Here is a 12,500-nt window from a genome sequence, read left to right on the forward strand (position 1 = left end):
TAGTGTCTTTATCATTATCATTATCGCAAATTATTATAATTGTCATCACTATCATCATCATCATCATCTTCATTACCATTATAACTATTTTTTCAAAGTATAATGATCACCATCCTTGTTATTATTGCAGTTATGATCACTATCATCATAATCTTCTTATTAACATTATAACGTAGAACTGAATTTGATATAATCAACGTTTGCCCGAAATTATCTTACTATTATTATAGTTGTTATTATTATCGGTATCTTATTCCTATCACAAATTTTTACTATCCATTGTCATTAATTTTACTTTCTCATCATTAAAGTCTAAATTTTATTGTCCTATCATTATCATTAATTTCTTATCATCGTTAAACAATTTCACAATCCTGAAACTGTTACTAGCTTCACTATCCTATTGCTATCAAATTCACTAGCCTGTTTTTATCACTGAAATCACTATCCTATTTTCATAATTAATTTCAGTATCTTATTTTCATAATTAATTTCACTATGCTCTTTTCATAATCAATTTCACTATCTTATTTTCATAATTAATTTCACTATCCTATTTTCACTATTTTTTTCTGGTTTAATTTTTTTTTTTTCTCCTCTCTCTCTATAAGTCTCTCTATCTATCGTTCTCTCTCTATCTGTCTTTTTATATCTCTCTCTATATATGTATCTATCTTCTCTCATTAGCCAGTTCAGGTAGATTCTTAAATATCTATTTTTTTTTTTCTGTATGACACGAAAATGATTTTGCAAATGCACACTTCACATGCTAATGATCATTTTTATATAACATATAATGGTAATATTTCATCAATTATAATTCTACTGTTAAATCAGTTTTTCGAATCAAACCTATTTTCGCCGTTAAAATGTAGCTTTTATTTAGGGATTGTTATAAGAATAATATTTGCAAAAATCAAATCTCTCTTTAGGGTTAACATTTCTTTTACTATTATAAAAATGCTTAAGTTTCTTTACCTTTGCATTTATATGTTATGTATTAGATTATATGTGTGTTTATTTCTATATATTTTTTTTTTTTCTGTTTGTCTGTATCTATATTAATCTCTGTGTATATAGAGCTGTATTTACCCATGTTTGTGTCTGTGAATGTACACCTATGTACACCTATATTTGTGATATGTATCGGGATTGGTATATTTCTGTGTATACATATGAATTATCTGTGTATGTATTAACTAGTTTCCATGTTTCACAGCCTAGGTATTCCTATTATTCGCTTGTCTGTCGGTTTGTTCATGTGTGTATGTGTGTGTGTGTGTGTGTGTGTGTGTGTGTGTGTGTGTGTGTGTGTGTGTGTGTGTGTGTGTATGTATGTATGTATGTATGTATGTATGTATGTATGTATGTATGTATGCATGTATGTATATGTATGTATAGCCTATATATATATATATATATATATGCATTGTGAAATTAATTATGAAAATAAGATACTAAAATTAATTATGAAAATAGGATAGTGAGATCAGTAATAAAAACAGGCTAGTGAAATTGATAGCAATATGATAGTGAATCTAATAACAGTCTTAGGATTGTGAAATTGTTTAACGATGATAGTTTAATGATAGTTTAATGAAAATGATAGGACAATAAAATAGATTAAAATGATGAGAAAGTAAAATTATATATATATATATATGTAAAATTATATATATATATATATATATATATATATATGTGTGTGTGTGTGTGTGTATGTGTGTGTGTGTGTGTGTGTGTGTCTGTGTGTGTGTGTGTGTGCCTATATATACATATACATACATACATACTTGTATATATATATATATATATATATATATATATATATATATATACACAAACACATTATTATTATCATCCTCATCCTCATTATTACCATTATTATTATCATCATCATTATTGTCATTATCACCACCATCATCATCATTATCATAATTATCATTATTTTTTTTGACAGAAAGACAACGGTCTTAAATGAGAGCGTTCACTTACCTCGGGACGCTGTGTGGTGAGGGTGAGGGAGGGAGGGTGAAAGAAAATAGGGAAGGAGAGGAGGGAGGGGGTTTCATAAACAATACATAGCAAGACCGGGTGATACGTTTCAGACCTCTGTCCCCAGCAGCTGTCTTTGTGCCCCCGGGGTCGAGGGCGAAGTGGTGGAGCTGGACACTGTGTGGCTTGGCCTCTGTCATGTCTCTCCCCCTTCTTCTGACGAGTTGTGCCCTTTTATGTGATGGCTCCCTTCGAGGGCGGATGCTTACTTACGTCGTAGAAGTGCTAAAAAGAGAAAATGGGCAGGGCATCTGATGGGGACAGAGGTGTATAACGTCACGCTTGAAACACTACAATAGCGACAGGGATACATATGGTTCCTGGTGATCCGATGGTCGCTAGGGTTGTCGCGTGCCAGAGTGGCGGTGTGGTGGAGGTTCGCTCAATAAACAAGCGAATATAACAACAATTGAATAATTTGGCACGTAATTATTTGCTCTGAAAAAAAAGTGAAGACGAAAAGGCTAATAGACAGAAAAATACTAATAACACAATACATCAATTACGGAATGGTTAGGGCTGGGCACTGAGGTGTAAGTTGAGGGCGTGTCACTTAGGTCTGATTTCAGTGTATGACTTCGCCTGTTGTTAGTAGTGTGTGCTCGTTGAGTGGCGTGTGCTTTGAATTTTAAAAAAGGCAACTCGTATGTAAGGTGTAGGTGGGTACAGGGAGGGCAATACTTAGTCTGGCACTAATAGGCACACTTACTTTTCATAGTATCGAGGAAGTATTGTGGTGCTGAGTAGAAGGACGACATCCTGGCCGTGTTGACGAGGGTTCGCGAAGAGTTGGCGAGTGTGGCGGCGTAGAGTACGAGGGTGTATCTTCAGCGTCTTCGTCAGGAGGGTAGCACAGGCGTGAGCTGTCAGCAACGAAGTAGTAGGACAGATATGATGCGGGTAGGGATGAATCAGAAAAGGACTTGGTAGCAATGGCTGGGTGTTCAGGAAGGCGAGGAGGCACTTCGACAGGAGTACCTTGTCGGCAGATAGCGTAGATCAGCAACAGACGCCGGCGAGGAGCATAGTAGTAGGCGAATTAGCGTTGGCGTTGTGAGGTTCTTGATCACCGCTGCCGTCAGATGTCAGTGAGAGAGGCTGGGAGCACCGCTGTCACAAGATATCAACCGAGAGAGAGTTTCTTGAGCACTGCTTACCACTCTCTCTCACTGATATCTGATGGCAGAGGTGCTTATTGAAAGGGAGGGTGAGAGGGAGGGTGAAGGCGAGAGGTAGGTAGAGGGAAATGGAAACGAAGGGAAGGAGGGAGGGGGAGGGGAAGAGGTAGGAAGAAGAAGACTGAGAGAGGGGAAGGGGGAGGGAAAGGGAGAGGGTTAGGGTGAGAGGAAGGTTGAGGGTGAGAAGGGGGTGGGAGAGGGAGAGGAAGAAGGAGAGGGAGGGTGACGGAGGGAGAGAGGGTGAGGGAAGGAGACGATGGGAGGGTGGGAGGGAGGTGAAAGGGAGGAGGAGGATAAGAGGAAGGATGGGGGTGAGGGAGAGGAAGGGTGAAAGAGAAGAGAGAAGAGAGGGGAGAGGAGAGAGGGAGAGAGAGAGAGAGAGAGAGAGAGAGAGAGATAATTAGAGAGAGAGAGAGAGAGGAGAGAGAATTAGAGAGAGAGGGAGAGAGAGAGAGGGAGAATGAGAGAGGAGAGAATAGAGAGAGAATTAGAGAGAGAGGGAGAGAGAGAGAGAGAGAGGAGAGAGAGAGAGAGAGAGAGAGAGAGAGAGAGAGAGTAGAAATGGAGAGAGAGAGGAGAGAGATAGAGCAGAGAGAGAGAGAAGGAGAGAGAGAGAGAGAGAGAGGAATGAGAGAGAGGGAGAGAGATATAGAGAGAGAGAGGGAGAGAGAGAGAGAGAAGAGAGAGAGGAGAGAGTAGAAGTAGAGAAAGAGAGGAGAGAGGAGTAGAGAAGAGAGAGAGAGAGAGAGAGATAGAGAGAGAGAGAGAGTATAGAGAGAGAGAGAGAAGGAGAGAGAGAGAGAGAGAGAGAGAGAGAGAGAGGAGAGAGAGAGGAGGAGAGAGAGAGAGAGAGAGAGAGAGAGAGAGAGAAGAGAGAAGAGAGAGAGAGAGAGAGAGAGAGAGAGAGAGAGAGAGAGAGAGAGAGAATGAGAGAGAGAGAGAGAGAGAGAGAGAGAGAGAGAGAGAGAGAGAGAGAGAGAGAGAGAGAGAGAGAGAGCAATAAAGAAAAAAAGAGATAAGGAGACACAGAAAAAAACAAAAGAAATAATATAAATTAACACAATAATACCCCCCCCCTCCAATCGCCTTAAAACAAAAGAAAATCAAACAGACAGGGACAACCCTCTCAAAAAAAGAAACATACCACCAACTCACCCTATTTCCCTCGCCAGCAATAACATGGCAACCACAGGGCACGTCGGTACAGCTGTTAGCCGGTATATGGTTGCTGATGTTGCTTGTCGTGAACAGCGTCTATCGTTCGAACCTCAAGGCCATGCTAATTCTCCCGCGTCTCGACCTTCCCTTCGACAGCTTGTCCGAACTCGTGGAAATTGACATTCAGACATAAGTTCCGCCTGGGACCTTTGTAAATACCGCTGTTAAGGTAGGTTTTGTTGTTATTGTTGCTGTTATGTTTTTATAGTTATTATCACAATTGTTATGGTTATTGTTAAATGTTGTTATTGTTATGATTATTGTTAAGTGTTGTTATTGTTACGATTTTTCTTATGAGGAGGACAGAATTTCATCTCGCAAGTGGAAGCCACAGAAGCCACTGGAAGCCTCAAAGTCACTGCTGAGAGGGAACAAGGAACAACTTGTCAGGAATCTTGCAGAGGAGGTCGAGAGCTATTTCCTAGTAAATAACCTTAGACCTGCCTACCAATCCCTGGGAAAACTGAGCTCCAAGCCCTCCTCGCAGACGACTGCAGAGTGCTCAGCAAGTAGCCAGATCATCTCACATCCTGTTGGGGTACGGGGGCATTGGGCTGAGTATTTTGAGCAGTGGTACTATGTTGATCCACCAACAATTAACTTGGATGCGGGTAGTGTCAAAATTCCTTTGCCGGACCCACCCTCCCAGACTGAAGTCAGGGGGGGGGGGGGGCAATCTCCAAGGTGAAGAGTGGTAAAGCCGCGAGCATCTACGACATCCCAGCTGAACTGTTAAAGGCTGCTGGAGAACTTATGGCGAAGGGCTTGCATGTTGTCCTGTCTGCCATCTGGCAGACTGGTATCATTCCCCCTGACCTGCTGAGAGGTGTGGCCATCCCTCTCTGGAAGGGGAAAGGAGCTCGGTGGGACTACAGTCACCGAGGTATTACACTGCTCAGTATACCGGGCAAAGTTCTCGCTCACACCCTTCTGAGACGTACCAGAGACCACCCGCTGAGGTACCAGAGGCCAGAGCAATCTAGATTCACTCCTGGTATATCCACAATAGACCGTATTCTGGCGCTTTGAGTCATTGTAGAGCGCCAACGTGAGTTTGGGCTTAGGCTGCTTGCAGCCTACATCGATCTCAAGAAGGCGAGGAATTCCAACAAGGATTATTGGATTAATAGCAACCCTGTAAACTGGTACTGAAAGTACTGTAAAGTGTGGTGGGGGCCTGTCGAGCTCCTTCCCTGTTAGTTCAGAAGTGAATCAAGGGTGTGTTCTTGCAACAACACTTTTCAACACTTGCATGGACTGTTTACTGGGTAGAACTACTGTCCAAAGTCACTGTGGAGTAACTCTGGGCAATATTAATGTTACCGACCTTGACTTTGCTGACGATATTGCTATTCTATTTGAGTCTCTGGAAACCCTAGTGCTGGCTCTTGATGCATAGAGCAATGAAGCAAAGACCCTGGGCTAGAAATCTCCTGGACCAAGACCAAGATTCAAGAGGAAGTCAGTAGACGGATTGGCCTGGCAGCAGGGGTCGACAAGAGTATTTGGAGATGCCGGTTCTCGTGCAGAAGGACCAAGCTACGTGTCTTTAAGGCCCTGATAGCGTTAGTTTTACTGTACATTAGTGAAACCTAGACGCTATCTTGTGCCTTGGACCTTTAAAGTGAAGGTGTAATGCTTTTCAAATCGTTCATTTATTTCTCAATTGCATTTTCACAGTAAAACAATAGCTCTTTTCTGTTTTATTTTTCTCTGTATATGTTCGTCATTATAGTTCTTATTTTTTGCATCATCATTGTTATTATTATCTTTATCATCATCATCATAATTTGCATTTTCACGTGATTTTTAAAATATTGTCAGTACCACTAATATCATTATCATTTAACAACACCATTTGCTTTATAACCTCCATACATTTTCCATAATTATACCCTACCATCGTATTCAATCTCCCATTTTCACACCTACACCTTTCCCGTTTTCTATATCTCCCATTTCCACACCCACACCTTTCCCGTTTTCTATATCTTCCCATTTCCACACCTACACCTTTCCCGTTTTCTATATCTTCCCATTTCCACACCTACACCTTTCCCGTTTTCTATATCTTCCCATTTCCACAACTACCCCTTTCCCGTTTTCTATATATTCCCATTTCCACACCTACACCTTTCCCGTTTTCTACATCTTCCTCCACCCCCGTTCCTTCTAATTTATGTAAGTCCCCCTACAGGAATCACCTCCAGAGACGCACCTCCAGCGCCTGACGAAACAAATGGGGCGTCAACCACAACCTGATCCTGTTCAACATAGCGGTGGGGAATACGGCGGTGTTTATCGATAAGAATCATATGCTGAACACTATTGATGTCTTGTAGAATGATGTGAGTGTTATGTTGAATGAGTGTGTGTACTGTGTTTGTTTTGTGGGGAGTTTATTTTATATTTCTTTCTCTCTCTTTAATTCTGCTTTTATATTTTTTTTCTTTCTTTATTTTTTTTCATTTATTGAGTTTTTATCAGTTTTTATTTTCTTGGGCGGTGGAGAGGGGGAGTACATGAAGGAGGAATTTTGGAAGTTTTAAGCGTTTGAAGAATTTTGAAGGTTTTAAAGGCATAAGGAATATGTAAGTTGATTTTAATTATTAATTTGTCTTGTTTTTTGTTATGCTTTTCTTTTTGGTTAAATTATGAATTCTAACCGTTATATGAATTAGAAATTTGTTTTTTCCCGCTGAATATTTTGGAATATTAGATGAAAGTAGAATTTGAGTTTTATTATATAAATTATACATTTTGAACGAGTTAAATAAATAGAGAATTTCGGAATTTTAATGAATGTAGAATTTCAAAGTTTAAGATGGACTGGGAAACTTTGGAAGTTTCAAACGCATGATGAATTTTAAAATCTTAGTGTATGTCAATAAACACAAACGAGCCTAAAAGTCATACACGCAACTTCCCACTTTCTTATAATAGACAAAGAGCTGCCCTTTGCATATAGGGTCCGAAAAGATTTTCAGTCATACCAGCCTCGCCATGTGTGTGTGTGTGTGTGTGTGTGTGTGTGTGTGTGTGTGTGTGTGTGTGTGTGTGTGTGTGTGTGTGTGTGTGTGTGTAAGCGCACATGCAAGTATGACGTATACGTATTTGTATATCCATGTTCTCTTTCTCTCCCCCTCCCCCCTTTCTCTCTTCTTCCTTCCACCCCCTCCTTCCCTCCCCTACTCTCCTCTACCCACCTCTTTCCTCCCTTTGTCCCCTCCCAACCCCACTCCCCTCTCCCATACAACTTCCAAACCCCACAACACATCCCATACCTTACTCCACAACCCTTCCACAACCACCCTACTCCCTCCCACAACCACCCTACTCCCTCCCACAACCCACTCCCTCCCCTTCTCCTTTCCACAACCCATCCCACTCCCACTCCCTCCCACAACCCACTCCCTCTCCTTCTCCTTCCCCCAACCCACCCCACTCCCACTCCCTCCCACCCCTTTCCACAACCCACCCCACTCCCACTCCCTCCCACCCCCTCCCCTTCTCCTTCCCACAACCCACCCCACTCCCACTCCCTCCCACAACCCACTCCCTCCCACAACCCACTCCCTTCCCTTCTCCCACCCACTCCCACTCCTTCCCACAACCCACCCTACTCCCTCCCATAACCCACTCCCACTCCCTCCTCCACCTAACTCCAGAACCTTCCCACAACTCACTCCCTCTCCCACCCACTCCCTCCCACAACCCACTTCCTCTCCCACACCTACCCATAACTCACCTTACTCCCTCCCACACCTAACTCCACAACCCTCCCAAAACCCACTCCCTCCCCCACAATCCACAACAGACTCACCGCACTCAAAGGATCAGTCATCCCTGGAACACCTCTTCAGCTAGGAAGTTCGACACGCCAGGCGATATCTCGACACCCAAGTCCGAAGCGATGGATTCGAATCGACGTCCACTCGAACTGCAGGATTTTTTACGGATTTTTCTGTATCTACGCTGGAGGTGAGGGTGAAGGGGGTTGTTTGCTTTTTTGTTTTTCTTTGTCTGGTTGTTTGTTTTTGTCGTTTTGTTTGTTTGTCTTGTTTTGTGCGTGTGCGCGCGTGCACGAATGTGTTCGAAATTTCATTTATTTCAATTAATTAAAACATGTCTATTGTATCAAAATTATGAAATAGTTTCCTTAAGATGAAGAATATTATTAATATCATGGCTAGGCACATGCATGTCAGATATTCATAAACACACTGCAATTAAAAAAAAAAAAAAAAAAAATGAAATTCTTTTATTAACATACTTCAGCGATTTGGAAATTTAATTAAGACCTTTGATATGAGTAAAATAAAAATAATGATTAAAATGACAAACTTGAGATAGTTGATAATCTTCAAGCCACTACATTAGGATATGAACACGTTTTTGCAGTTGCCGTCCATTAATGTTTTGGAAAATGTTAATTCCGAGAAAATAGATTTGAGATTTTCTTAACATAGGATATTAAGAGGACTGAATATATTGGAAATTAAGGAAATATACATAACTTTTAATCTTTGGGTTTATTGTTGCTGATGGAAAAAAAATACATAATAACTGGGCATTTTTCAAAACATATTATTGAATGATATTTAACTTGAAAACTTGTAAATGACAAAGAAAACACCATTTTTCATTTCATATTTTTCTTTTAATAAAATTTTATATAAAATACACAACATCTGTATCAAATTTACATCAGTGACATGCTTATATATATATACACACAACACGCAAAACCTAACCCTCGTACAAAAGGAAAGATACACGTAAGTCACTTCCTTTAGCTAACGGAATTATTCGTCTTGCAGCTGGGTGGATTTAACAGTGTTTTGAGATCCTCGGAGCTCCGTTGACGAAAATAGAGTTCGTATGTCTTCTCGAGTTTAAGTCTACTTCCCCATAGGACCACTCAGCATTGCCCTCGGGATAGTCGGGTGCGATGTCAATGTCCTGCAAAATTAAAGAGGTTGCTGAATTGCAAAACCGCTCTACACTGTTGGTACAGCGGCAGCACAAACCTGACTACGTACAAATTTGATTTACTGGAATAAGCTGTAAGACCCCACTCGTGTCTTGCAGGGATTATGAGAGTAATGATTGCTAAACCTTAAAGGAGGGCAAAGTATGAGATAATGAGTGAATGAATGTATGTATGAATGAGTATAAAATGTAAAATCACAGACACCAACCTCAATAGGCCAGATTCTATCGCAGATCTTCAAAAGCAGGAATTGCAGAGTTACTAGGAACATCATAAACCAACCAGCCAGTAACCCACATTTTTTATACCTGTTTGGAAAGAATGTTATTATGTGTTCCACTTTATAAAATCAATTAGTTAAGTTGGCATTTATTACCCTATTTCAAAGGAATTATCACATACACACTTACTCACTGATCTTTGTATACTCCTATTTAATTTTGAAACTACTGTTTTTTATTAGTGCAGAAATAAAGAGGAATCTATCCTAAATAAACAAACTCTAAGAAACTCAAAAACAAAAGTCTTAGCTATATAAAAACTCTTTAAAGAACTTGATACATCACCTTGGTATACGTTGATATATATCAGCGCTGGACTTTTCGCCCCTAACTTTATCATAAACAATTTCTGTTCTTCTTGCTACGTCTGGCCACGTGTACAAATTGCGCATTTCTCTGTGCATTGCCCATGGGTTAATTCTTCTCCCGGTTATTTCTCTTTGAATGGCTACCTCTAAAATCTGAGTTAAACCTGCAAGAAGTAAGATTTTGAGTTGTTTCTAATGAACTCCATTTCTTATCAACATGAAAAAACATAGTTAAAATAAACATAACTAAAGTAAGTATGACATTAGTCAACATATGAATTAATCGACATTACCCTAAAATAAAATCTAGGACAATATGAACAATTACTAATATAGCAAATACTAAATAACAATTATTAACTTCAAAGGCTTATTATTACTTAAAATTGCGTAACTACTACTATTACACATATAATAACAAATTCTCAGACTTCTCCCATATACTAAAAAGAGATTTTTGTAACCTATTTGACCTGATTTTGAGAGGCCACTTTAAAAAATTGACATTTACATTTTTGTTATTAATTCTAAAGCAAATTCTACATCTAAGACATCTATTTGTAATGACAGATTTCCTGGGTCATCAAATGATACTTAAAAGCAAAAACCTTTTAAATAAAAATAAAAAAAAGGCATTCTTGATGTCAGTGTCTTGGTAAAGTAAAATATTGCATCTCAATATCAACTGATCTTAGCAAAATATAAAGAAGTTCCAAGACCTACTGCCTAATTTAAACTTAACCCAATACCGCCAGAGAAAATGAATAAAAAATGGGGAAAATGCTATGCTCATTTTTTATATTTTTTGTGAAATGTCTCTGCACATAGATGGCTCTGCTAGTGCTTAGCCACAAAGGAGTCAATTAGTAGACCTTGTGACTTTATCTGATTTGAATTGGTGGGAAAAATGTATTTTTTACTAGTGCTATGAATATCGATGGTGTTATTTTTATTAAAAACATTATAATTACTATAATGTTATAAACATTAGTAACAGCAAAATAAAATAACAGAAAATATTTTTGTAAATCAAAGAAAAGGGTAAACGGGCGAGACAGGCAGTACTCGTAATTGGCTCACTGGTGACTTAGTACAAGTGTAGCCATCTATGTATAAAAACAATCAAACAAGTAACTCACAGTGGGCATGGCACGTACATACAATGCCTGTCGTCTTTGGGTTAATGCCATTGGATCCTCAACATTTTTCCTACTTATCTTAAAAGTGTCAACTAAAATGACTTACTGTCCACATTAGGGTGAGCAAGGAGAATGAGGTGGGATGGGAGAACTTCGGGAATACCCCCGACATTCGTGCTCACTACCTGCAACCTAAAGATATTTGTATTTGTTAGTCTTTTTATCTTTAGGGGTATGAGGGTGAATATATGAGAATAAGATAAGCATTTGAGTATTAAAAGCTGTCATAATTGTTATTCTACTTTATTTAATGACCCTAGAAAAAAGAGGAGAGATCTACTCTTCACACCCTGAGCACACAGCCTCACAGATGGCTATGCAAAAGGCCTCGGTCAAGGAAGTGTTCAGGAATATGTGTCCCTTTACTAGGACTCCGTGGACATTGGCATGGGGTACAGCACCAAGGAGTTCCAGACGGTCACTACCAACTTCGTCTCGCACCTCCTCCAGTATACTTCGCTTTGGTCCATCCCCACCAATGATAAAGTTCACCTAAGGGATTGGAAGTTTTGTCTTTACAAAATTTTTTCTTGCAAATGTCTTTCTTATTTTGTAAAAATAAAATTTAAACTACAAATAAGTATTCACAGACATACACAAACAGAACATGGCAGAGAGAGAGGGGGGGGGGGGGGAAATAGAGAAAAATTAACACATATCTTTCATACTCAGCATACTTTAATTAATAATGTCCCATAGCAATATGCACTGTATAAATAATACATTCTTCAGAGAATTATACAGCAAAGTGAAATATTTTGTTATTAAACAAACCTAAGAATGTAAGATAAAGCATTTTTCTTTTACCTGCGGATACCGGGAACATATGCGTCTTATTATTTCTGGCTGCAGATCCACTCCTTTTCTGTACTGAAGACGACTCATCACAATCACATTAACTGAAAACAAAATTGAAGTTCTACTTTTGATTTTCCATAATAAAATAGAATACCCAGATTGTATCTGAGAATACCCGATGGAGAGAAAGACTGACAAAGTGAGAATAGAGGGATAAAGAAAGTGAGAGATCAAGAAAAAGAAAAAAGGATACTCGCTTTTATCTTTGGGTCTCTGGTCTGGATCTGGCATGAAAACCTGAGTGTCGAGGGCATTGGGAATGACCGAAACTTTTTCTTGGTCCACATTAGCTCGCAGAACTGTATTCTCTTTCCTGAAATGGAATATCTGTCTTCACTATTTATCAGATAAACAATTAATTTGCATGTTATGACTATAGTACAAATAAGGGGTTAGCATCTCAGTAAATG

At 39.4% G+C, this 12,500-nt stretch overlaps 2 protein-coding genes across 2 annotated transcripts in view; both read right to left on the reverse strand.

Moving 5' to 3' along the window:
* LOC125037443 (actin-related protein 2-B-like) overlaps positions 1–2,195 on the reverse strand; it is a 27,693-nt gene extending 25,498 nt beyond the window's left edge. The window contains exon 1 of the mRNA XM_047630587.1: positions 2,092–2,195. Within this exon, the coding sequence (XP_047486543.1) occupies positions 2,092–2,195 (104 nt within the window). The remainder of the gene's footprint in view (positions 1–2,091) is intronic.
* A 6,773-nt stretch (positions 2,196–8,968) lies between these two features.
* The window catches only part of LOC125037381 (phosphatidylinositol N-acetylglucosaminyltransferase subunit A-like), a 6,006-nt gene continuing 2,474 nt past the window's right edge, over positions 8,969–12,500 (reverse strand). The window contains exons 5-11 of the mRNA XM_047630488.1: positions 12,288–12,403; positions 12,040–12,131; positions 11,522–11,724; positions 11,279–11,364; positions 10,011–10,197; positions 9,653–9,752; positions 8,969–9,413 (exon numbers count right to left, since the gene is read on the reverse strand). Coding sequence (XP_047486444.1) covers positions 9,282–9,413; positions 9,653–9,752; positions 10,011–10,197; positions 11,279–11,364; positions 11,522–11,724; positions 12,040–12,131; positions 12,288–12,403 — 916 coding nt within the window. The 3' untranslated portion in view covers positions 8,969–9,281. The remainder of the gene's footprint in view (positions 9,414–9,652; positions 9,753–10,010; positions 10,198–11,278; positions 11,365–11,521; positions 11,725–12,039; positions 12,132–12,287; positions 12,404–12,500) is intronic.

The sequence above is a fragment of the Penaeus chinensis genome, chromosome 23, assembly GCF_019202785.1.
Source record: "Penaeus chinensis breed Huanghai No. 1 chromosome 23, ASM1920278v2, whole genome shotgun sequence".
NCBI lineage: Eukaryota > Metazoa > Arthropoda > Malacostraca > Decapoda > Penaeidae > Penaeus > Penaeus chinensis.